The 26,955-nt window shown below is 43.6% G+C and overlaps 1 protein-coding gene across 15 annotated transcripts in view; it reads right to left on the bottom strand.

The window, feature by feature from the left end:
* The window catches only part of TRIO (trio Rho guanine nucleotide exchange factor), a 372,206-nt gene that overhangs the window by 87,581 nt on the left and 257,670 nt on the right, over nucleotides 1-26,955 (bottom strand). For all 15 annotated transcript variants that reach the window (XM_079917624.1, XM_079917622.1, XM_079917617.1 and 12 more), the window contains 12 exons: nucleotides 18,448-18,642; nucleotides 18,234-18,349; nucleotides 17,345-17,411; nucleotides 16,318-16,427; nucleotides 15,313-15,382; nucleotides 14,620-14,709; nucleotides 13,016-13,108; nucleotides 10,846-10,957; nucleotides 9,338-9,528; nucleotides 7,316-7,417; nucleotides 3,452-3,594; nucleotides 2,733-2,832 (listed from right to left, as the gene is read on the bottom strand). In XM_079917624.1, coding sequence (XP_079773750.1) covers nucleotides 2,733-2,832; nucleotides 3,452-3,594; nucleotides 7,316-7,417; nucleotides 9,338-9,528; nucleotides 10,846-10,957; nucleotides 13,016-13,108; nucleotides 14,620-14,709; nucleotides 15,313-15,382; nucleotides 16,318-16,427; nucleotides 17,345-17,411; nucleotides 18,234-18,349; nucleotides 18,448-18,642 — 1,389 coding nt within the window. The remainder of the gene's footprint in view (nucleotides 1-2,732; nucleotides 2,833-3,451; nucleotides 3,595-7,315; nucleotides 7,418-9,337; nucleotides 9,529-10,845; nucleotides 10,958-13,015; nucleotides 13,109-14,619; nucleotides 14,710-15,312; nucleotides 15,383-16,317; nucleotides 16,428-17,344; nucleotides 17,412-18,233; nucleotides 18,350-18,447; nucleotides 18,643-26,955) is intronic.

The following is a 26,955-nucleotide window of genomic DNA, read 5'->3' as shown; positions in this document are numbered from 1 at the left end:
AGGACCTATGGACTCAATGAGGGGTATTAAATACATGCCACGTCCATTTAAGAAGGCAGTTCTGGCGCGTCACTACGCGAGACGGTTAAGAGTCACGAGCACATCAGGTAGGCTGAGAGCGGCTGAGTGAGGGGCTGCTATCACAGCTTCACCCGGGAGCACAGGCAAGGCGGCACCTGCAGAAGGGGCCCTGGCGGGATTTCTGAGCTACGGATGAAGTTCGGTGCCTAAGGTATGAGATGAGGTAAACAGAAACTGGTGAGTTACCTTCACAGATAAAATATTTAAGAGGCAGTTCTTTAATAATTCTAATACCCCAGTAGATCCCCAGTGTAAAATGATTAATTTCCGCAAACCTATACTGTTGCTAGTGACGTATCCCTTCTCTCTCACTGGGTACCTAATGTGTTGTCTTTTTTTTTTTTTTTTTTTTTGCGGTATGCAGGTCTCTCCCATTGCAGAGCACAGGCTCCGGACGTGCAGGCTCAGCGGCCATGGCTCACGGGCCCAGCTGCTCCACGGCATGTGGGATCTTCCCGGACCGGGGCACGAACCCGTGTCCCCTGCATCGGCAGGTGGACTCTCAACCACTGCGCCACCAGGGAAGCCCAATGTGTTGTCTTAAAAGCAACAGTTCCTAGGATAATGCCTTACTTTTCTACAGGAGTTGTACAGACTCAAATCCAAGTTCACATAAGCCTATTTTGCTATAATAGATTCGAAGTAGAACGAGTTGCCTCTCCCTAACTCCAGGGCAGAGCCTCATCTGTGGGGCAAACCCCCTGTGAATCCCAGTCCGTGCCCCGCAGCTGCCAGCCCCCAGTGTCGGGGGCCAGGGAGCCCGGGGGCACTAGCACACGGTTCTCTGTGGGCCAGAGGCACAACCTGGTACCAGGCAGCTCCATCTCAGAGCCGGGGGCTGGAGAGCCAGGAGCCCCTTCCCAGATGCAGGGGGCGTTTCCAGACTCCCCCCACCACCCATTTATACATAAACCACCCAAGACGCAAAGCTACCCTTTCTTCTTGGGCCAAACACCAGAAAAATCTTAACACCCCTTCCAAAGGACAGAACTTTTTATATTTATTTTTCTCTGGCAATTTCACTCAAATAACCTGTTTTTTAAATAAATTTCTAACTCAGGTAAACCCAGACCAGATCCATGAGAGGACATCTGGTAAGACTGCGAGTCTGGGGGCTTGGTGGACCTCCAGCTGGGGCGGCGATGCTCAGCCTTGGCGAGTCTGTGAATTGGTCCCCTCGGCAGGAGCCACGATTACGTTGGACCTTTCCTTCAGGTGGAAGTCTTGTGTAACTATTAAGATAACCCAGTCACCTCAATTACTACTTTTTTAAAAGAAAATAATTGGGATTACTCTAATGAGATGTTTCCAAGTTCAAACTTTATTTTCTTCACTGAATGACTATGGGGGGTGGGTGGGCCTCAGGGAAAGAGGCTATTAGGGACCAAATGACTGAACATGTCATTTATCTTATTCCTCATTATTACTACTGGAGAGAAATATTTTCTGAACGTTATACACCGAGCTCCGAACAAAATCAAACGAGACATTGTTTTTGTTTTCCAGTCCTGTTACTCTAAGCATTGTAAGTTCTAGGGCTTATTATTTAGTGAAGTCAAAAAGGAGGTTGAGAAAGAGCTAATTACTCCTATTAGAAGGATTCTGAAAATGAAATCAATGTAGGAAACCAATCTTTTTAAACCTACTCACTTCTGTCCTGGAAACAACATTCAACACCATGAATTCTGTGAAAGCAAGTGAGAAAAGACCGAAGGCTGGGACTCAGACTTGCCCGCTGAAGCAAACCCCGACACCGGGCTCTCTGCTCTGACAGCGGCCGTCTCCAAATGACGGGAGGTCAGGACAGTGAGTGGGCTGTGGAGACATCTCGCAAAGGCAGACACCTCCAGCCCCCTCGGGACGAAGGTCTCTCGTGGGAAAGTCCAGCCCGTGTCAGGCACTGAGAAACCCAGGAATTCTGAACCAACGGCAAGTTCAATGAAACCCCTACTTGCTGTCAAAACCTTGTTTTAAGAACTTGGTCTTAAGCCTTCTAGAAAAAGAACAGAATAGGTGCTTATCTCAGTAGGAACTGAGGACTCTGTGGACATCAATGCTTCCACTGGCTTTTACAGGGGTCTCTGGTCACCTGTGCATCACGTAAGCCCAGGGTTCCAACTTCTCCCATCAGTTTATTTTGTAGGTTAGTTGATTCTATCAAGACAGAATCACAGGACACTCTAGGCCACTGCTGTAGAAGGTAAACCTACAGACTTCTTTGCTGCAAATCAGATCCTCCTTCCTGGTGGGTAGTCCACGGACGACTCAGGGCCCACCGGCAGATGCCGCTGCCCCTGCTTCAATCAGAGCGCCCCGCTTTCACACACCACGGCTCTGTGTAAGATTTAATTTAAAATAATAGGGTCTTCTGCTTAATATAAAATAAAATAGCTTAAACACACTGCCTTAGAACACTCGGATAGAAAACCATGTAACGGCACTGGGAAGGGCGAGTGATTTTTTCCTGAATCTTCAGGGTTCAAGTCTGCTAGCCCTGACACTGTAAATCTTTGCTCCTGGTACAATGTCCAGGCACCTCTTTTAACCCATGGCAGCTGTTTGAAATGCTGATGACAAACTGTCATTTATCGACCGACCGGAGACTGGCCACATGCACCTCCCCAAAGAAAGGGGGGCTAGTTCTGGCTCACCTTATCACTGTCCAGCGTGTTCTGAGACGTCCGGGATGCGATTGAAATCGTATCAGGCTGGCTGCTGCCATCTCCTTGGCTATCCAGATCCTCTCCATCCCTGGAGACACAGAGAAATTCCTGACATTGCTGGATTTGCTTTTCAAGAATGGTAAAGATGGGCTATCAGCCATGGGAGGAAGAACAGATTTGTTTAAAGAGGTGCAAATCGGTCTCTGATTACGGCTGCCACCACGGTATTAATGACGATAGATGACTGACTCTTCACTGAGAACAGGTTTTTTGCTGGGCCCTGGGCTGAAAGTCTAACATCTACCACTGCATTTAGTTCTCACAGTAATAAAAATCCAGTTGATAGGGTCACTGCCATTTTAGAAATGAGAAGCAAAAACGTCTAATTGCTACATAACTTGTCCAAGGTCACATGCACGACTTACACAGGAGCACAGATTAATAACACTTGGGGTGGAAAAGGAAAAGAATTAGGGATTTGCATATAGACTTTCATTTACTTTAAGCTGAAGGAGGTTGTTGTCTTGACAAAGGAATTTCATTACTAAGAATGATGTTATATATAAATTGTATTCTTTAAAAAATTACTCCTCAATACTTCTCAAAAATATTTGAGAAAAATGATTTTTGAAAAATAGTATGTTAACATTGCCTTGTTCCTTTCCTTCAATAAAAACAAACTTACAAAAAAATCCCTAGGCACTGACCTCCTTCCCTTCTGTCTCGTTGCCGGAGCTGTTTTGGGGATGTGAATGGGCTCCTTCAGGGCGCCTTTCAGGTGAATGGTCCTTTCCTGGATCACTTCCCGGATATGCTTGATCCAGTCCTGCTTGTTTTCTATACTGGAGGCCTTGACAAAGTGTTAGAATCAATCAGGATACAGAAGGGGCCTTTTCCAGAACCTGCACTAACCGCACTCAGGTCCCTGCATTCCTGGAATTACCCATTTAAAAAATAACTTTTCAGCAGAAAAGCAACCATCTCCTGTGTTTAATTTCCCACCAAATAAATGACCCTAATTTTGAATATTCTGTCATCAAGACCGTTTTTATTCTATAGCGTTCATGTTATTCCAGATCTCTGAATATTCTAGTAATCAATCATTCTCCAGCCCTAAGACCTGTTAAGCAGCCCTGGGTAAATATGAAAACACAACCACCCCCAAACCCAAGTGTCTTGAGGCCCTTTAGGCAGACAAGTGGCCAGTGCCCCAGAGCTTGCCACCTCGCCCCCTTGGACTCACGATCAACTGGTGCAGCTGCACCGTTTCCCCAGCTGCGTCCGCTCCCCATATCCCCACTTGCACTCTGTGGAGTTGGGGCCTCCTTAATCCTCCTGTTATAAATGAGGACCTGCAGTGTGGACACACTGGAAATGTGCCTAAGGCCACACTGCCAGCAGGTGAAGAAGCCGGGATTCCCGGGGGGTGGACACCCCAGCCCATCCCCCCAATCTCTGCCTGTATCCACCTCTGGTTAGACCACGGGGATAAACCAGGGTAGCCTACTGCCAGTTACATATGGTGGATTTCCCTCAACTCCACTGCAACACTGGAGAAAGGTTCTCTGGAAATGACACATCGTAGATACTCAACAAGCATCGGTGGAATGAACACATATGGCATTGCTTTTTCCAGATTTTTGTCTTTCACTGTGCCTCAAAGGAGGTGGTTTTTTTTTTTTGTCCTTTTTACATGTTCTGGGCCTCAGTAACAGCTTTTAATTTCCTTACGGAAAACATCAACCTCCTATGATATAAGCATAATTCCCTGTGAATGATTAAAACAATCGTCAGTGGGATTATGGATGAGATCACGCAGGGAGGGGAACCCAGCATTTTCTCGTGGTGGACCTTGTTTTTGAAAATACAAGGTCAAAGCCCATGCTGGGGAAGGAAATTAAAATTGAGAACTCTCTTTCTAAATAAAATGTTTTCACTGGAGGGTGTGTCTTCAAAGTTAATGAGAGGCAGTAACAGAGAAATAAGTGAAGGAGAAAAGGAGCCTCCTGTCCCTCTTCCCAGATCTGATGCCAGGAGAGCAGTTAAACCGATTTCTCCTGGGGCAGGAGGCAGCGTGACTAGGGAACAGGGGAATCTGTGCATGAAATCAGCATCTCAGGATGGACAACTGTGAACAACACAGAACTACTGGCATTTAAATGCCTGAGACAAATATTTGGGACGTTAAACAAAGTGAAGTATCTGAGAAAGGCCATTTGGCAAAGTTTGGAGAGCTGTATGTACCATGTTCAGAAATAAAGAAAATTCTCATAATTTAAGTAGAGCAAACTGACCATTACCTTTACGGAGAGCAACTCTCCTAACCTTAAAGAAATTAAACAAGGAAAAAGGCACCAATTTTTCAGAGACAGTAAAAGAAAGGTAACCCAGCTAGAGTACTAAGCAAAGGCCCCACTTGGCTAAGAGAAGGGAATAATTTGTTTCATACTCTCAGTAGTCTCAATCTGTTCAAGAAAGGATTTAGAAATAAAATTCTCCTTTCCAGACTGTAAAAGTAAAAACAGGTCACAATTTTGTTCTACAAGTACTAGGCCATCACCATCACCGTCATTACCACCGTTACTGTCACCACTGCCACCACCACCGTCTACACCATCTACACCACTGCCATCTCTACCACTGTCTATACCCTCACCACCACCTATACCATAACCACCATCACCACTGCTAAAATATCCACCAATTCCACCTCCACCTCCACCCTCACCATCTCTACCGCCATCGACACCCTCACCATCTCTACCGCCATTGACACCCTCACCATCTCTACCGCCATTGACACCCTCACCACCACCTATATATACCATAACCACCATCACCACTGCTAAAATATCCACCAACTCCACCTCCACCTCCACCCTCACCATCTCTACCACCATCGACACCCTCACCATCTCTACCGCCATTGACACCCTCACCACCACCTATATATACCATAACCACCATCACCACTGCTAAAATATCCACCAATTCCACCTCCACCTCCACCCTCACCATCTCTACCACCATCGACACCCTCACCACCACCTATACCATAACCACCATCACCACTGCTAAAATATCCACCACCTCCACCTCCACCACCATCTACGCCATCAACACCACCACCACCACCACCACTAAGCAGTCTCTGAAATTAATAAGGACAGCATTTCCTTTAGCCTCTCATTAGAAGTCAGAAAAATATTACCCTCAATTCCCTAGAAAACTTTCATTTGGTAAAGCCTGCAAGGAAATCTGATTCTTCAATTGCATCATGAGTATTTTATTATGTCCTAAAGGAAAGTAGTCCATATCTGGCTAGAATATCTGGCACTATTTCTCAGATGTACCCTTTGGCATGTGTCACTGCAGCTAATCTGGATAAATACTCATAAGTTGGAAGTTTTAAGGTCCTGAGTATACTTTAAAACTTTATCCCTTAGAAAAGTTCAGCTATCTAATATCGAGCTATCAGTGCAATTTATATTTTATAGGGCTTTACGCCAGTACTAACGAGAATACACTGGGTTGGTAGTCATATATTCATTGCAAAACAATCCATCATTTCCATGTGAATAAAGACCTTAGGAACACAATGGCTTCCACAGTCAGCGGTCACTAAAGTACAGGCTCTACAAGAGCGCTGTACTGTTAAATAACTCACAGTTGCTGGAAATACCGTAGAGAGATTCAAAAAGAATGTAAGGGACAAAATTGCTGACATGCAAGTCCACACACCAGAGGCCCATTAAGCCTTTGGCTCGTCTCCCAATATTCTACAAATCTTCAGCTCCATCTGAAGTCGCTTATGGTCTTTCCAGATAGCTCAGAAAGACAGTTCCATCTGCATTTTCTCAAACACAGGAGGAGGGAAGTCCACAAGACACCCTTAGAGCCCTCCAACTTTCCTAGGAGAGGTTAGTGTACTCAAAACAGCGTTCAAATTAAATATTCAAAGATATATTCCTCCCTCAAAGACTACACACTCCAAAGCACCCTTAGTGTTTTTGAACACTTTAAATGATAACATTACCAAACCCTATACCTGATCATGATCCACCCCCATCCCCGGCACTTTTTTTCTCTGCCTCCAAACTGGAAAGCCAAAGACTCTTAGGACCCCATGAAGACTCCTGGCACGTTCAGCCTTGAAACTGTCAAAGGCCCTCACAGATTCTTCAGGTGCCTATTCTCCTTTGGAAACCAGAGGTCAAGTGCACAATGGGAGCTACTGGTCCGTATCTCCCTCCTCCTGTACCTCAACTTCTTGCATCTCTTATGGAATCACCCAATTCTTTGCAAGACTGGAAGAATGGAGAAGTTTAGAAAGACCTTTCTCCACGTGACCTTTTGTAGGCAAGCAAAAATTTAGCTCGAGTAATTTCACCACTAGAATACCAAACTGAATTTCTTCTACTGTTCTTTTTGTGGTAATCCCCAATCTCTACAGAACACAAAGGGAACGATAAAAGGACATGAAAACCAATATGGCTCAACAACAGGAAAAAGCACTCACAGACATGGTCATCTTGTCACAAAGCACATTCCCAAGCCTCGGATGGACGTACCTTAAGGACAATTTTATTATCTGAAGTTGGCGTCCTCCCCACCCACAGTGCAAATTTGCAAGGATCTCCTTCAACGTGTTCTGTGACACCCAACTCTGAGGTCTGGATAAAAAGACAATTACATAATTAGGCAACAGTAAAATTCTGGCAGGATATAGAACAGAGACAAAGGAAACCGTTTTTGGTGACTCGTGCTCGTGCTAGGTTGTGATGACACGGTTTTGTTTACGCTGATACATACTCCTTAGACCTCACTTTAGTTAAAATGAGGAAATTCTGTTCTTAGGCTACATGATTGGCTTCATCTCTTTCGCTTCCTCTGAGCGCCTCCACTGGAAATCCTGATGCAGGTCAACAAGCAAATCCAGAAGAAGAAAACAAAATATCTGGAAAGTTCTATTTCCTATTATCTGGAAAATCAAGAGCTGACTATTTTCAACCTTATAAACAATAAAATGAGTCTGTCCCAGTTGCAAAAGAGCTGCTACCATGCACCTCCATTAACGAACTAGCTTCACAGGAGAAGCTAAATGATATTTTAAAACGCAGTTCGTTTCCACTGTGTTTATCAATAGCATTAATGTTTACTATTTCGCCAATGATGTTAAGGGCTAAGAGACAAACTTTCTCTCTATAATACATGCATTTGCAGGAGATGCAGAACATGGAAGAGTGTAGATGAAGGTCAACGTCTTCATCCTCCCCCGCAATCGGGTTCACCCCAATGCATTCTCTCCTTTCCAGCAAAGGAAGTGATTCATAATTGTGGCCTCTGAGGGAACCTTAACTTTTAAAAGATAAATTAAGTGAAGATGTATCAGCTTCTAAAACAGACTAGCTTGGTCCCTAGGGACTGATTAAGGCCAGCTAGTGAAATTATTAGGCAGCAATGCTTCATGTTTTCTTTCCAGTTACAATATGATCTAAAATGATGTAAGGTGGGCTGTGATCCAAAAGACAATCTCAAACAGGAAACAAGCCAAAGAAAATGGTATGCCTATCGTTAGCCTGAACTTGCAAACTCCAGATTATTATTAAGATGATTTCTACACTTGGTAGTATTCTATTACTTCGGGAATTTGATTAATACGTGGATATCATAAAAACGTATAATGTATAAGCTGTCCAAAGTCCAAACATCTACCAATATTTATAAGTGATCTGCCATATCTTGTGAAGAAACCAAATTCTACCACATTTTCTATTCTCTGATTGTGATTTTTTCCTCCCCCTGCCCAGCAATTTTGTGTTGAAAGCCCTCTGAGATATCGCCCACGCAGGGAAGGCGAGGATGACACCCGCCCAAGACCTTTTGGAGCGTCGACCTGTGGTTTATAGATACTCGTGTGGGGCTGCCACCCATGGAAAAGAGCACCAGGTGTGTTTCTCTTGCCCAGAAGTACGCCGACAAGTTAAAGAAGAATTCAGATGCATCACTCTATCTACCAAGCGCTCAAGGGAGGCTGTCTCTAGGCAGGTGGGGCTGTGTATCTTTAAAACGATTTCTGCTTATAACATACATTTTCTCTAATAATGGTATTCTGCTGCTGTTTTTCAAAAATGTATTTTTAATGAAAAAATCAAACTTCATCATTAAGAGCCCACAGTTAGCCACCCAGTAGGCTGCTTCAATAAATTCCAATGTCAGTGAATGAAATATTAATTATAATGAGATGAGAACTTACTTAATTATAGTCTAACATGATTGATTTATTTATAAAGCTAGTTAAGGCACACAGGAGATAAATAATTTAAGTTCACTTACGAAGTGTCTTCTTATGCTGCAGTTGGATTCTACGGAATTTAGAAAAAGCAAGTTTCCTAAGCCTAGGGACACTCAAACTCACAAGCGCCCTCCAGTGGACTCAAGGCTGTCAGAATTTCACTGAAGAAGCTGCTTCAGAGTCACACTTTAGGAGTTAGGAGGTTAAACTGAAGGCCACAAACAGTCATTTTTCTCTGACCACAAGAAGCTGCAACTGTGTCACCTTTAAACTGACAATTCTGAAGGCCTATACTTACAAACAATTTGCTTTTATAAAGGTACTTGCTTCTGCCACTGGAATCTTTCACTTCTTTACTAAACACTAAGGACATTTCAAAAAGGAAGAGGTGCCGTTCTCGACCCTTTCGAATTAAGGTTTTGGGGTCCCACACTTGGAAGGATTCCTGCAGGATGAGTTCTCCCTGAGACTCAATGTTTTCATCAAACCCTAGAACACGAAAAAAAGGAGGCACGGTCAATTTGAAAGAAAATGAAAAATGATGCAGTAGTAGCATCATGGCTACTTAAACATTTGCAAAACGCCCACCCACTCAATCTCTGATTAAAGTTTCCCATCTGGGCCTCTGGCTACCCTTCCCTGGGGGGTTTTCTCTCCTCTGGACACGAAGCTCTTCAAGCCAGTCGGTCGCGCTCTGGTCACTGGCTGCCGTTCACTGCGGCTGTCTCTTCCTGAAGTGGCCGACACCCGGGCAGGGGCTTCTAGTTACGTGCCAGCCTCCAGCAGCACCCTCCTCCACGAGCAGAAGCCCCTCTGTGGCCGCTCAAGCCAGCACTCCCCTTCCCACCCCCCGCGCGGCCAGAAGCAGCCACAAGCACGCTCACCTACGCCCGGGCCACGCAGGGAGACTCGGCCACAACTTCTGGTTTCTGCCCTTCGAGCTGTCCCCTCCCCGCTCTTTCCCCACCTCCTGCTACATGGAATGGAAGGCTCACGTGGCCTTGACACACCCTGCAGCTGGCCAACCAGCAAAACATCCAAGGAGTGGAGAGAGACCAGCTGGACAGAGCCTGAGTGCCCGGTGACGCCCTGAGGGCTGCCCACCAGCTCGGGATTCTACATCAGAGGGGGAAAAGGTGCTCTGGCTTGGCCTCTGAGGTGGGGGGTCTCTGTAACTAACAAACAGCAGCACCTCTGCCCTAACTGGGAAACTGTTCAATGGGACCAATGGTGACCACACAGGCTGGCCAACGCGTTTGGGGCAGGATGACTTCTTAAAATAACTCTGTAACCTGATAATGAGAGTGAGCTGAAACACAGAAACAGCTTTCTTAAACAGAAGCATTCACGGAAATTATACTGGCGATGACCATTTTTAGGCGTATTTGTCTGATTCTCTTTTCACCACGTTCCACGCGCTGTTTGGCTGCACGGGCAGGGATGTGGAACCTGCTCGGTTCACGGCTCAGAGATGGGGAAGATTCGAGCGCTGTTAGGGATTTTACAATCTTGGGGGACGGATCTACCTATCCTTCCACCTGTCCTTCTAACACAGAGACCAGGTAGCTGAAGGCAAGTGACACAAGGCGCTCCCAGGGTTCAGAGTGCGGAGCGGCTGCTCTCCGGTGAGGGGACAAGGACAGGCTTGTGATGTACTCCTTAAGGAAAGCAACGAGACCAATTATTGCAAAAAGAAGGCACCTGCACCTGCACTGATGACTCCTAACTAAACACAGAGGCACAAGGATGCGGGGGGTGCGGTGGGGGGGTGGACAGGTGGCGTCAGCAGGAGGCGGGAGGACGTACCTTCCAGCATGCTCAGGTGCATGGCGTCGTTGGCCCGTTTTGGCACACTGAGCATCACCTCCAGGCCGTCCTTAATCTCCCCCTTCCCCTCCTCGCAGCACGTGAGCAGCTCCTGTGGGAAACCGACACCGTGAACGAGCCCAGGAGAGCAAAATGCTCTGCTACGGAGGGCTTTGCAGAAATGAAAGAGTTTGTGAAAATCCACGACTTGCAAGATAAAAACAAACTGTGGTCAATTGGGCAGAGATTCGCATGGAGAGCGCATGATAAACCTGAACTGCTTCTTAATCCAATGGATGCAAGAGTGTGTCCTGCTCAAATCAGGACGTTTCTTCAGTTCAGAGGAAACCAGATGCAATCAGAGATTAAAACAAAGTTAGTGTCCACGTCAACTACCGAGCCTCAAAAATGACAAATGAAATATTTAAGCAGTGTAGCAAAGCACAGTCAGCTAGTGGTTACATCCGAAGGTCAAGCCAGAGTCCAGTTAGTACTGCTCTGCTTGCACAGGATCCCAGCATGATTCTGAGCCCTCTGGTGCCATGAACACGACGCCCCCTCTGCCCTGGAGCTGCCCTGTCTCACAGCGGGAACAGCATCGCTGCACAGTTACCTACAGGGAAACGCTTCTTCTCTGTGCTGGGACATTCAGAAAGCTCTAATGATTGCAGCATGCCTCCCCGGGCATAAGATCTGGGTAGGGGAACACCTGTCATTAGAGGAGTGACAGCAGGACAACAGATTCACATTCTGGTGGGCTCCAAGATATTTTCTCACCAGCACATCTATGATTTTTATCAGGCAGTGACAGTAACAACAGCTTTCTGTGTCCTGGGGCTCAACAAGAGGGACGTGGCCCTGCAGTCATACCCTGGATGGTTTCGGGCAATGCAGCTGCCTGACAGGCCCCTCTTCTCATGGCCAGATGGTGTGCACCTATTATTCTGAGCAGCTTGGCAAAAAGTGCTTTAAAACTGCAATGCGCTGAGACTAACATCACTGTCAGAAAACCCTCCTTGCTGGGGAGCTCAGCATAGCTCATGACTGCTCTCTTGAAGAACCCCTGGGCAGGATAAAGTCAGGTTTATAAATTAAAGCAGAGGTTTAATAGTGAATGACTACATGTGAGGTCACCGAGGAAGAGATCTTTACTAGAACCACGTGCTAAAAACAAAACTCATCAATCCTGAGGACACTAAGAGGTAAATTGCCTTTGCAGAATTAGAAAGCAAAGGGCAAACGTGAATATAAACAACTTAGCCTCCTGACTTTCATTTCATGTTTACAGCAACCACTTATTTCTGCCGTGGTGGTCATAAAATCACTTAATGAGGTTCTGATAGGGAAGTGCAGGAGAGCTTTTCCAATGTAAGAATGCCATAATGGTATCCCTTCACCAAAGAATGTAGCCACTTTTTACTGTTTCTAGATTTTTTTGTGTTCACAAAAAGGGTGAAAGTAAGGGTTTCAGGCATTCATAACTTCATCTTCTGTATTTCTTTTATATCTAGAAAAATTACATGATCATCTCCTATTGCTGTGTTAGGACCGAACTGGGGACTTAGTTGGGTTCATGCAATGTTCTTACTGGGATGAACGGATGTGGGTACGTTGTAATGTTTAATAACATTCACCAGCCAAGGAAACGGTAGGGTAAACAGCATGAGATAGAGTTCGTAAATTATTTTTCTTGTAGTCAAGAAAATGTGCGTCAGTTATATATAATGAATTCTGTAACAACTCTTATCACAAATTCTAAGTTTCCTTCACCATTCTATCGTCAGAACTAATCATTATTTGATTTTTACAAGTGTGATTTTAACTATAATCATTCATAACCAAGAAACAGCAGAGGTCAGTCTGATACAAGTCATACTGGGAACAATGGTACTAAATCATCCAGGACTGACAATTTTTCCTTCCTTCCTCATTTTATGTCAGGGGCTAGGGTCAGTCAACAAAGTTCAGGTGCATAATCAACGAATATACTATTCTTTACCAGATGCACTGACAAATCGGTCGGGGCAATAAATGGCAATGAGTTATAAAATAACATTAATTTGCTAGGTGTCATTTCAAAAACTCAGGGTACTTTATATACATAAAACAATGTCAAAATGATAATGCACAGTGCATAAAGTTTTTCAGGCTGAAGAGGCTTCATACATACTTTTAAAAGGAGCTGATACTTCGTTATTCGCTGAACAGGTTTAATAAGGTAGGAAGAGATGGAATTGGCTAATCCGTGCCGCTGTTGTATCTCCTGGATTAAGAAAAAGCATACACACACACACACACCACTGTGTAAGTCAGATAACAGGAACTAAAAATTTACATTCATTTACTCCCACGATGAATACACACAAACCACTTTTTCTAAAGTAGAAATCACTATTGCTTCTTTTAATAAGCTCAACATAAAAATAACAAATCTCGGTCATCACTTTAAATACTAAAGACACAGTGTTTCCCCTGTATTACAGGCCTCCACGTGCAGAGGTCAAGCAGGGAAGCCAACCACTCCTGGTGCCGTCATCACTGCACCTGCCCGGCAGTCAGACTCTCCCACTGCAGCTCCTGAAGCTTCGGCCACGTGCGCACCCTCGCCACAGACCACATCGCAACCCTCCCTACTGGAGGCTTCCTTTGCCCTCGCCATAAGGAAGTCCTCTCTCCTGCTTGCTCTCATTTTCACATTTGCTCTTAGCTCTTGGCATCCTCCTTAGGGCACGGGTTTTTTTTAATGACTTTTGATTCCAAACAGCACGTGTGCCATACGCTCAAGAAGGCCTTCAATAATCCTAACTGCATAGAGCCACAGTGTTGGGCTCCACGTAATGGCAAAGACCCAGGGTCGTGTGAAATATTGGAAAGAGAAGGCCTCACTGGGCTGGGAGCAGGGCTTCATATTCACCCAGGCAGTGACATGTAACTACTGGTCATGAGAATGGCAACTAAAATAGGGGCATCTACAGGCAGGGCTCCACCTCAAAAGACAGGAGCTAAAATGTATCCTAACTTCCCAGACTTTCGGAGAAGAGCAGATGATCACACTCGGCCGTGTACAAACAAAAAGACGGAAACAAGTCTAATACCCTCGTGGCCTCGTGCACCAAATTATACGTAAAATTCGAAAGTACCTTATCTTTTAATCAAAATTTATTTGGCACACGTTTGACTCTGTTCTGGAAACCCCCCAATCACTCTATATATTATATCATGAGGCTCCACCACCGTTTGTACTAAATAACCTCCCCGCAACATGGTCCCACAAAAGACGAACTATGTTTACACCAGTGAGAATATAATTAATGAACCTCCCGACGGTCTGAGCTGTTAGGGAGCTATCTGTAAAATTGTACTGATAGGCCACTTCTGGAAGTGAATAACATCATGAAATTGAAAAGGGAAAAATAAATGATCGAAAAAGGTCCAAAGTTATTTTTTTATAGAGGGGAAAAGAAGCTTAATAGTTAATACTCATACTTTTTACATGATATTACATGTAAAAAATTAATGACTATATATAAATTGTAAGTAATGACATATACACACATGTATATATTAAAATCTGAATTTTTTACAGATATACAGCTTGAAGTATTTGAGAAGCATCTTTTAAAAACAGAATATAAGAAAATCCCACTATAAATGTGATCGATAAAAATGGTATCATGCCATCCATTAGGTGAAAGTTATGAGTCACGCTGCATTTTATGTACACGAAATGCAACTCAGAAAATATCACAGCTTCTTTAGTAATCTCTTACTTACATCAAAGTAGGATCCTGCATGCTCTAATATCAGCTGAGTAGAATCAGGCTTATTTTTGCAATATGTGACATACATCTGAAACTTGTCTGCCTATATAAACAAAAAGAAAATTAGACTATCTCTTTCTAATGACAAAAAATCAAATTATGATAAACTTTTATGTAGAAAAGAAGCTGTGTGTATAAATGAAATTCAAGCCTCCAATTTAAGAAACGCTGCTTTATAAAGAAACTATTAAAATAAGAAACACATCCTGCTAATAGGACACACGTCCTCCCCTGGCCTGGAGAGTCGGGGCTGGATGCCGGCCCCTCTTCCCATGATGCTATATGCAAACGTGAGTGTCACACTTAGAGAGCAGGGCCTGATCACCAGGTCACTTGCCTCCTTCCCTCCCTCCCGACCGGAAAATCCTCCCAGGCAGGGCTGGGCACTCACGATTACCCGTGAATCCCCAGGGCCATGAAGAGGCCTGACACACTAACTCAACATTCTATCTCAAACCATCACTACTATCAATAAAAAGTTTATTCCACATTAATAACTAGCTGGAGAATGTAATTCTTTGAGGTAAAGTCTATTTCTCTCTCTGTAGACACCAGGAGAAAATGGCGACACTTGAGAAATGAACAGTATTCCTTCCAACTTCCCTCAAAGCAACTGTGACAGAACAAGCGGCTGAGGTTTCATTACCCAGGTTACAAAGCAATGGCCAACGTCCTCTGGCAATTGTTCATATTTTTCCAGCTCTTTGAGGAATATGCTGCAGAGACAGAAAACGATACTAAATGATTACGGTGTTTTAAAACATTTTACTAGTGAGATATGCCAGGAATTAGACCAAGCATACTGTGAATTCAGACAATGTCTGAACTTCATCATTTTAATTAAATGCAGTGAAAACTGTAACTTCTAGATTTTAATTTAACAAAATGTAGAGCAAGTGCTCTGAACTAGGGTAAATTATTGCGATTTTCAAAGAGTTAACCAGTTTAGCCTTTGAACACTTTCAACAGTAGCTTACTTCTGGGAAAGTGGTATGTTTAGTAGCTAAGGACATAAGTTAGGGAGGTGAACACTCAACCTAGAGAACCCATTTAGATTCTAGCATCTTTGCTGGGGTGGAGGGCAGGGAAGCAAGGAAGACACCGCCAGCTCTGTCCCAGCATCATCTTTCCACAGGCTATTTGGGCTGCACAGACTCCACCTAGAGGAGCTTCTGCTGCCTTTTTTTTGATCTTGAAAATAAAACCATGTTCCTCCTCCTATGGCCTGTGGAAAGGGCACTTTATTTTGGTCACACTACACATCTGTTTAGTCCTCAGTTCCTTCCTCCTTCTTATTAGAAAAGACCAAACACCAGCCAGCAGCCCCACAGAGGGCAATTCTTTCTTTTAACCCTAAGAAGTAACTGATGCAGCAGCTGATGACAAAGGCTTGAGAGAAGTTAGGGTTCCTACAAAACCAGCTTTCAGTTTTCCTAATCTCATTTCTATAAAAAGTAAATACAAAGTTGAGTCTCTGCTAAAATCGTCTCTAGAATGTCTGTCCTTGTGAAGCAAGTCTGGCAGGCTTCCTGCAAATTTCAACAAAATCACTGGAATCTATGCTTATTTATTGGAAACTTTCACTTGTCATGAAACTTCAGCACACATTTCCAGAGTGGCTAATGAGGTCCCCAAAGATAAAGCCACTCACTTATTGTGAAACTCATAGATTTCCTGCATGTTCCCGAAGATAACGAGCTCTTTGTTCACAATGCCCGGCGGGATCTCCTCCACACCACTGGTCATTTCCCACAGGTAGGTCTGGGCGGGAGGGAAACAGAGAGGGTTAGACGAAAACCCACACCTCATCTTCCAGAAACAGGTACTCCTGGCCTCTGTGAATACGTACCCAGGGTTAATGTATAACTGAAAATATATCTTAACAATACAACCTTTTGCAAAAAAAAAAACACGAGGAACTATTTTTTAAAAATCTCAGTTGTTGGGCTTCCCTGGTGGCGCAGTGGTTGGGAGTCTGCCTGCTAATGCAGGGGACACGGGTTCGACCCCTGGTCTGGGAGGATCCCACGTGCCGCGGAGCGGCTGGGCCCGTGAGCCACAACTACTGAGCCTGCGCATCTGGAGCCTGTGCTCGGCAATAGGAGAGGCCGCGATAGTGAGAGGCCCGCGCACCGCGATGAAGAGTGGCCCCCGCTTGCCGCAACTAGAGATAGCCCTCACACAGAAATGAAGACCCAACACAGCAAAAATAAATAAATTTTAAAAAAAAAAAAAAAAAAAAAAATCTCAGTTGTTATTAATACTTGAGAATAGTTTCCATACTTTTGAGCTCTAAATGCATTCCCAGCTTCAAATTTTGGGATAAACCTACTCCACAAGGTACGGCAAAGATTCGTTAAACTACTGAGCATCAGCTGGCAATCATCACCGTAGGCACAGTTCTCTGAAGCTGCTGTAAAATTCTACACAGAGAGAATGTCAGCCAGGCCATCATGTGGTAAATGGAATGAGAGGATTAGTGCTGCATCATCTCTGTAATGAGCAACAACACGCCTAGAACTTCACAGAAGTGCAGCAACGTGCACAGAAGGCTGCTCGTGCGCACTTCAAACTCCAAAATAACAACAAAACGTGATTATTTTAAGAACTGCCAACAGGTAAGAATAAACAGCGACACTATACTCCATCTAAATAAATAAGCAGAAAAACTTACTTACATCCATACACTCCCGGAGGTCTCTTACATAAGCCTTTTCAGTTTGAATTAGCTCAGCCATTATGAACCTTAAAGCAGAGGAAAAGACAGCAACTAGTTTAGTTCACGGTCAGGATACATGCTTATTTTAACTATTTACTTTTAGGGTCTATGAAATAATAAGGTGGTTGAAAAAGCATTCGTCAGTGATATGTTCTGGAGAATTCAAGCAAGAATAGAAGAATTAACAGTATCCAGTCACCAATTCAAAGGAAAAAACATTCTGGAAAAAATTTTGTTAAGGTACCTACTGGTCATGGTTTCTCAACTTGGCAGTACTGACGTTTGGGGCTGGAGGATGCTTTGCTGTGGGACTGTCCCATGCCTTATAAAACGTTTCACAGCATCCCCGGTTCCGCCCACTAGATGCCAGTAGCCCTCCCCCCTCCCCACTGGGTGACAACCAAAAATGTCTCCACATATTGCCAAATGTCCGTCCGGGGGGACAAAGCTGGCCCCGACTGAGAACCACTGGTTAGGGCAATCTTTTGTCTTTATTAATATTTAGTACAGTTTACTAATTAGCAACTTCCAAACAGCTGCACTTGTGTCATTAATTTCTTCTCCTTAGTATTATTACTCATGACCTATTGATGACAAATGACACTAAAACAACTTGTCAACCACATATGAAATGGGGGCGCATGGACAAAACAACAAGATACAGTTTCTGCATCAGGGGACAGTGGACACAGTGGCATTTTTGCTGTAAAAACTAAGCACATTCAGAGCAATGAAAAGTATTAACACTGCTTGATTTCAAAGCACACACAGAAGTAAGCATCTTTGTCCAAGTGACATTTTCTTCACTTTTTCAGTGAATCCTGGCAGGTTCTTAAAGACAAGCTTACTCTTTCCTGCGGGCAGATTTCCGTTTTTCTTCATTAAGTTCATGAGCGGCATCGCGGAGTTTCACCTCTGACCCGGGGATACTGGCCGGAATGATATCTAGCTGAAGACTTTTACTCTGTGGAATAAGGGAGTCAATGAACTTCAGTTAATTAAATCGACAAACAGTACAAAGAAGAAAACAGTCATTTATTCAATTTGCACAAAGCAATTTACCGATTTGTTGGAATCTGAAGAAATCCCCAGGGCTTTCTCCAAAGAGGTCCTGTACTTCTCCATCCGCAGAGAGAAATCTCTGTACCTCTTATCCACTGCAGTGACACATTTTTTTATCTCTGCCGCATGGGCATGCCCCTTTTCACAAAAGCCATCAGCCAGCTGTATCAATAGCTTCACTCTCTCTTTGGTTTGCTGCAAAAAAACAACAGGAAAGTATTGTGAAGCAAATGAACCCAACTGCCAGAAACCAGAAACACAGTGGCAACTTGCCTACAACTCTGAGCTCTGAACAGGAAAATAACTGCTGGTGACAGAAACTCAGACTGAAACCCTAAGTCCACCCAATTCATCTCCCCGATCCTAGACTGGCTCCATTTCCTCAGCTCTTCTGCAATGAATGGCATTTTTATGACCTCGAGGAAAAAGTCTGGACTGTCTTTGGACGGTGTCTTCACCTGGTAGATGGTCAGTCACTCTGCAAAATGAACAAGAGGATGCTCACTCAGGACGGCCTCTACATTCCACGACTCTCCTCCTGTGAAGGCCGTAGGTAGTGCTTACAGACACTTCCCGCCTTACGCTTGTTTAGTCTGCGTCCCCAGTTAGACCGAAAGCCCTTTTAGGGCAGCAGCCGTCTGAGATTTTCGTTCTCCTGGAGCCTATGTGGCTAAGCCCCCGCCGCCGCCCCCCACCGCCGCCCGCAGATACGCAACCAAATCCCTGATGGCGCAGCATCACAGCACGCGCTCGTTTCTTCTTTAATTCTCAGTAGACCCGGAGGAAAAGCCACGACTAGGGAAGCTGCCTTCATAGAGGTATTTTACACTTAGTCCCTGTTTTAAAACTCTCTCTCAGAAATACACTTATTTCATTTTATATGCACATAGAAAGATCTTTAAGTATGACTTTCCTACTTTTATAGCTACGGATAACCATAAAACACTGGTCCGACAGACAGATGGATAGATGGATACATACATACGGCAGTGATTTCACTCAAATCTGACTCTTCAACAGATTTTTCGTCACATCCGTTTCACTCATTATCTCACGCATTACGACTTACTACTTGTATCATTTGTTACCATTTCATTTGGCCCTTAGGCTTCCTTCAACGTTCCCACTGGCACTTCGTAGGAGTACAGTTACTCTTCTGCTACGGAACCTGCTTTTCTCACTTAGGCTTTAACTAGAAAGTCTTTATGACTAACACTCAGGAAATTGACTTTAAAAATCCCCCAAAGGAAGGAGGTCAGGGTTCAAAACCTGGATAAACTATCTTACTTTGTACAATAAAAGTTCTGAGCAGAGTTCACTAGGCAGCCTGCAGAGCCAGCTGTGAACATCCTCAGACTCTACACGAACGCCCCCCGGGCTCCTCCACAGGGTCCAGCTTGCCCACCATCCCTCCAGGCTTGCTGGCCTCCGCCTCTGTGTACCAGTGCCCCTTCCACCCGGAATGCTGTTCCCCTGGACGTCTCCATGGTTTCTTCACGCTTTGCTCGAATAAAGGCCACTTCTCACCGGCCTCCCTAACCCTCACGACTGCCACGCGCCTCCCTCACCCCGTCTGCTCTGCTCTGCCCCACAGCACGCCTCACCCTCCCAAGAGGTGTAATTCACTTGCTAAGATCACTGCCTGTCTCTCTCCTGGTTAGAATGCACCTGCCAGCAGCCAGGGACATTTGCTTCCTCTGCTCACTAGTATCTCACACACCTTCTACGTGTCTGGCACATGGTGGCCATCTACCAAATATTTATTGAGATAATAAATTAACATTAGGTCCTTTATGCAAGTGTGTATACACCTGCAACTTTAATGGGAGTGGTAGTTACTTTTAACTGGCATGAAAACATACTTTACAAAAAAACTACAGGAAAACAGAACTCCAGAGATATTAATACCTCTGTGAAAAATACTGCTATTGCAAATTGCATAAAAGCTGTTTACTGGAGAAAGTCAGCCAAACAAAACACTCTGAAAGTTTTTAGGGCCTTCATCTTGTGTGGATATGAACTCAAGTAGAGTGAGCTAAAAGGAAAATATCTGTCAAACAAACCTTCTGACTTGTGATCAACACGATACCTTTCTGGTTAAGACAAGCCCAATTATATAGCAAGGAAGTAAGAAATCAAAGCTTCAGACTTGGAAGCATAAATTCCAAAACGGATTTAAGTTAGAAACATTATTAAATTTTAATATCAAAGAGAATTGACATGGCTGATACAGGATTTTTAAGAAATCAGGTTGCCTAAAGAAGGTTTTGCTGTTTACCAAGATATTAATCTTCTGAAAAGCACGGGGAAGTTGGGTTTTACCACCATTTAAGCATTTCTTTTCCACTGTCATGAGTGACATCAGTGGAGGGCACTGCAAACAGCTGACCCTTGAACAACTCAGGGGTTGGGGTGCTGACCCCTGCGCCTCACTTCTCACCCCGCCCCCATGAAGTCCACATTCGAGGCTTCAATGGGACCAGGCAGTACTATAGTATGTATCTGTTGACAAAATTCTGAGTATAAGTGGACCCGCACAGCTCAACCCCGTGTTGTCCAAGGGCCCCTTAATCTTTAAGGGGTTAAGAAAGTTATTTCATGCTTTAAGCAGTGGGGACATAGAAGTGAAGATAAAAAAGATAATGCATCTTACCTACATTAAAACAGAAAACAAAAGCCACCAAGAAACTAAACGAAGATTTTCATATATGTCAAAAACACACCACAAAACAGACCTAGCTGCAAGCACGTGACGCCGACAGGCTGAGTCTATGAAATTAGATACAGAACAAAAGGTTTCCTGTAGGCAAAGGCTGGTAGATCTATAAATCTTCCCTTTGCAAACTTCATTTAAACAAAAATGCTCATCAGATAGTCAAAGGCTTCTTGAGGAGACCTGCCGAAGCCTCTCTATCAAAGATGGCAACCCTCCCCTCCCCCGTGGCTTTTTCTCTTATTTAACATGTGTGTATATATATATTTACTCATTTATCACGTTATTGCTCGTTTCTCTAACTAGAACGTGCAATCCATGAGCTCTGCACCAATGAGTGGTTCCTGGTATATTGCAGAGGCCAATAAATAACTGAGTGAATGAATGGTGCGATCAAAATTAAGTAGGATGAACCTGCTAATCCATGAACCTTTTATAACGGTGTATTTTTAACTGGTATTTTTATTTATTTATTTTTTTGCGGTACGCGGGCCTCTCACTGTTGTGGCCTCTCCCATTGTGGAGCACAGGCTCCGGATGCGCAGGCTCAGCGGCCACGGCTCACGGGCCCAGCCGCTCCGCAGCATGTGGGATCTTCCTGGACCGGGGCATGAACCCATGTCCCCTGCATCGACAGGCAGACTCTCAACCACTGCGCCACCAGGGAAGCCCCTTAACTGGTATTTTTAAAATGCATTCACAGAATTCAACATTCAAAAGGTACAAAAGGACACGAAGTGAAAAGCCTTCTCACTCCACATTCACCTGTTACCTGTATCAGCTTCTTGTGTACCCCCCCGGAGATGTTCTATTATACACAAGCAAGTGCGTGTATGTATGTGTATTTTTCTCCCTTCCCTTTTTTGCATAAATGCCTATGATAAGCACTGCGCGGCACCTAGCATTTTCGTTTAACAACTCTTGCTTATCCTTCACTATCAGGACACAGTTGCCTCCTTGTTTGTATAAGAGATTGTTATGAAAGCAGATTTTCATTTTTGAAGAGTATAAATATAATCTCAACAACCTCATCTTTACGCATAATCAAGGGACTGGAGAAAAATAAAGGCAGACTGAACGTTGAAGTCCACATGCTCACGAGAGCTTTACTCATCATGTCCTCAGGTAATCAGAAACCCAGAAAGGATGCATATTCAATGGTCTCAGACACTTTGTAGCAAAGTAAGGCACTTGGCATGGGGGACAAAGTTGTGAAGGTCTTAGTAAGGCAGTGGGTTTCAAACTTGAGTGTGCATAAAACCACCTGGTGAGCTTGTTAGACATGCTCCTTTTCAAGCCTTGCTCCCAGAGAGTCCAAGTCAGTACGTGCCTGGTGAAGACAGAAATCTGCTTTTAAGGAAACACCCACGGCCTGGATGCCGGTGGTGCTTAAAAGCATTCTGAGAAATTACTGCCTTGAGTTGCAAAGGAATCAAGCTGAGTCTTAATCAGAGAGTGAGGAGAGGTTTCATTTCCATGAACCCTAAAAATGTTACAATACTAATTATGTAACTACTGAACTGGAAGATGTCATGTCAGAATGAAGGATTTTCTACGTAACAAGAGAAAAATGACTTCTTAGAAGACGCTAAGACAGAGGGACAGAAGGCTAGCAAGAGCATCATTTCAACACGAAAAACTGAATGATGTCGCCAAGCACCAGGGCAGGCGCTTTCTGATTAAAAGAAAAGGAGCCAGAAACCAAGGAAAAAATGCTAAGAAAAAAACCTGAGAGGTGCTCTTTTCAAAACCTATCAGTTCCTCTTAGCAAAACTAATTCAGTATATACCCAACAAAAGAAACAGCTCTATTTGGGAAATAGAAAGATCAGATGTCACCTTTGATTTCAGATGCTTATTTTTAAAATAAAATACAGGTAAAAATATGCCTGTTACTGCTCATTCTTCCCAAAACCACAACCCAAGTCTGAGGAAAAGGGCAAACTAGAAATAATGGAAAAATCCCTTTGTACGTGCTCCACTGGTGGCACAAAGCTGCCACGCTACTCAGCTCTAGATGACGACATTCCCACCACAACCTGTGTGCGTGGCATGGCATCCCCTGGAGCTGGGCAGTGAACAGCTGTCTGGCTGTACGCATGGCTTGCAGAACGCAGCATCCATGGAAATTTAAGTCAGTGCAAATGAGCAAAGCTTAAATCTACCTGAGTGTATCTTAGGCATTTTCTTACTATCTGTAACCAAAGGACATTCAATGAAACAAATATAAATCACATAAGGCACACAATAACTGTATTTATTATCGAATTATTAACAAAAAATAAGAATTATTCGGCCAAACATGTACTGCAGCTAGAGGAAGGAAAAGATACGATCCTTACCTGCAGAGGTACGACAGGTCAGCTCCCCTTAACCGAGCGGGCGGGGGCCCCCTCGGAGCGTTCACGGCCCCTCTGGGTGTGGCTCGCCCTACCCAAATGCTCCTGCTGCCAGGCCTCCCCACTGAGCCCCGCTACACTGTGTGTCCTCCAGAACAGAGAGCAGGGGTTCCCACAGCCCGGCACTGAGAGCCTGAATGGAAAAGGTACACTTCCAGCTTGGGATGGAGCGGAGCTGAGAAGAGAGCCCCGGGAAGAAAGAACAGCGGGACTCAGAAGGTGTTACAGAATGTATCAAAAAGGAAAAATAAACATAATACAAAGTAGCTGTTGTCACTCTAAACGATTTAAAAATTCCCCATGGATATGTTTTCAAAGCCAAGTTAAGGGCCACACAAGAAATTCAATCTTTTTACTTTATAGGAACATTTTTTTTTTTTAGGAACACTTTTTCTTTTAAGTTTTAATTTTATATTGGAGTATAGCCAATTAACAGTGCTGTGATAGTTTCAGGTGCACAGCAAAGCAACTCAGCCATATGTACACATGAGTCCATTCGCCCCAGACTCCCCTCCCATTCAGGCTGCCACATAACACTGAGCAGAGTTCCCTGTGCTATACAGTAGGTCCTTGTTGGTTATCCTTTTTAAATATAGTAGTACATATACACCACTTCTTTCTTTGTTGTTTTTTTTCAATACCTTTTATTTTTTTTAACATCTTTATTGGAGGATAATTGCTTTACATTGTTGTGTTACTTTCTGCTGTAAAACAAAGTGAACCAGCGGTACATACACATATATCCCCATATCTCCTCCCTCTTGTGTCTCCCTCCCAACCCTCCCTATCCTACCCCTCTAGGTGGTCACAAAGCACCGAGCTCATCTCCCTGTGCTATGCGGCTGCTTCCCACTAGCTATCTATTTTACATTTGGTACTGTATATATGTCCATGCCACCCTCTCACTTCGTCCCAGCTTACCCTTCCCCCTCCCCGTATCCTCAAGTCCATTCTCTACATCTGCGCCTTTATTCCTGTCCTGCCCTGCCCCTAGGTTCTTCAGAACCTTTTTTTTTTTTTTTTAGATTCCACATATATGTGTTAGCATACGGTATTTGTTTTTCTCTTTCTGACTTACTTCATTCTGTATGACAGACTCTAGGTCCATCCACCTCACTACAAATAACTCAATTTCGTTTCCTTTTATGGTTGAGTAATATTCCATTGTATATATGTGCCACATCTTCTTTATCCATTCATCTGTCGATGGACACTTAGGTTGTTTCCATGTCCTGGCTACTGTAAATAGAGCTACAATGAACACTGTGGTACATGACTCTTTTTGAATTATAGTTTTCTCAGGGTATATGCCCAGTAGTGAGACTGCTGGGTCATATGGTAGGTCTATTTTTAGTTTTTTAAGGAACCTCCATACTGTTCTCCATAGTGGCCGTATCAATTTACATTCCCACCAACGGTGCAAGAGGGTTCCCTTTTCTCCAAACCTTCTCCAGCATTTATTGTTTGTAGATTTTTTGATGATGGCCATTCTGACAGGTGTGAGGTGATACCTCATTGTAGTTTTGATTTGCATTTCTCTAGTGATTAGTGACGTTGAGCATCCTTTCATGCGTTTGTTAGCAATCTGTATATCTTCTTTGGAGAAATGTCTACTTAGGTCTTCTGCCCATTTTTGGATTGGGTTGTTTGCTTTTTTTTGATATTGAGCTGCATGAACTGCTTGTATATTTTGGAGATTAATCCTTTGTCCATTGCTTCGTTTACAAATATTTTCTCCCATTCTGAGGGTTGTCTTTTCGTCTCATGGTTTTCTTTGCTATGCAAAAGCTTTTAAGTTTCATTAGGTCCCATTTGTTTATTTTTGGTTTTATATCCATTTCTCCAGGAGGTGGGTCAAAAAGGATCTTGCTGTGATTTATGTCACAGAGTGTTCTGCCTGTTTTCCTCCAAGAGTTTTATAGTGTCTGGCCTTAAATTTAGGTCTTTAATCCATTTGGAGTTTATTTTTGTGTAGGGTGTTAGGGAGTGTTCTAATTTCATTCCTTTACATGTAGCTGTCCAGTTTGCCCAGTACCACTTACTGAAGAGGCTGTCTTTTCTCCACTGTATATTCTTGCCTAATTTATCAAAGGTAAGGTGACCATATATGCATGGGTTTATCTCTGGGCTTTCTATCCTGTACCACTGATCTATACTTCTGTTTCTGTGCCAGTACCATACTGTCTTGATTACTGTACCTTTGTAGTATAGTCTGAAGTCAGGGAACCTGATTGCTCCAGCTCCATTTTTCTTTCTCAAGATTGATTTGGCTATTCGGGGTCTTTTGAGTTTCCATACAAACTGTGATATCTTTTGTTCTAGTTCTGTGAAAAATGCCATTGGTAGTTTGATAGGGATTGCACTGAATCTGTAGATTGCTCTGGGTAGTATACTCATTTCCACAATGTTGATTCTTCCAATCCAAGAACATGGTATATCTCTCCACGTTTGTATCATTTTAATTTCTTTCATCAGTGTCTTACAATTTTCTGCACACAGGTCTTTTGTCTCCTTAGGTAAGTTTATTCCTAGGTATTTTATTCTTTTTGTTGCAATGGTAAATGGGAGTGTTTCCTTAATTTCTCTTTCTGATTTTTCATCATTACTGTATAGGAATGCAAGAGATTTCTGTGCATTAATTTTGTATCCTGCAACCTTACCAAATTCATTGATGAGTTCTGGTAGTTTTCTGGTGGCATCTTCAGGATTCTCTATGTGTAGTATCATGCCATCTGCAAACAGTGACAGTTTTACTTCTTCTTTTCCAGTTTGGATTCCTTTTATTTCTTTTTCTTCTCTGATTGCTGTGGCTAAAACTTCCAAAACTATGTCGAATAATAGTGGTGAAAGTGGGCAACCTTGTCTTGTCTCTCATCTTACGGGAAATGGTTTCAGTTTTTCACCATTGAAAACGATGCTGGCTGTGGGTTTGTCACATATGGCCTTTATTATGTTGAGGTATGTTCCCGCTATGCCTACTTTCTGGAGAGTTTTCATCATAAATGGGTGTTGAATTTTGTCAAAAGCTTTCTCTGCATCTATTGAGTTAATCATATGGTTTTCCTCCTTCAATTTGTTAATATGATGTATCACATTGATTCATTTGTGTATATTGAAGAATCCTTGCATTCCTGGGATAAACCCCACTTGATCATGGTGTATGATCCTTTTAATGTGCTGTTGGATTCTGTTTGCTAGTATTTTGTTGAGGATTTTTGCATCTATGTTCGTCAGTGATATTGGCCCACAGTTTTCTTTTTTTGTTAACACCTTTGTCTGGTTTTGGTATCAGGGTGATGGTGGTCATGGTGGTAGAATGAGTTTGGGAGTGTTCCTCCCTCTGCTATATTTTGGAAGAGTTTGAGAAGGATAGGTGTTAGCTCTTCTCTAAATGTTT

The sequence above is a fragment of the Stenella coeruleoalba genome (assembly GCF_951394435.1).
Source record: "Stenella coeruleoalba genome assembly, chromosome: 3".
NCBI lineage: Eukaryota > Metazoa > Chordata > Mammalia > Artiodactyla > Delphinidae > Stenella > Stenella coeruleoalba.
Note: the sequence above shows the minus strand (reverse complement) of the source record. Positions and strands in the feature narration are given on the sequence as shown.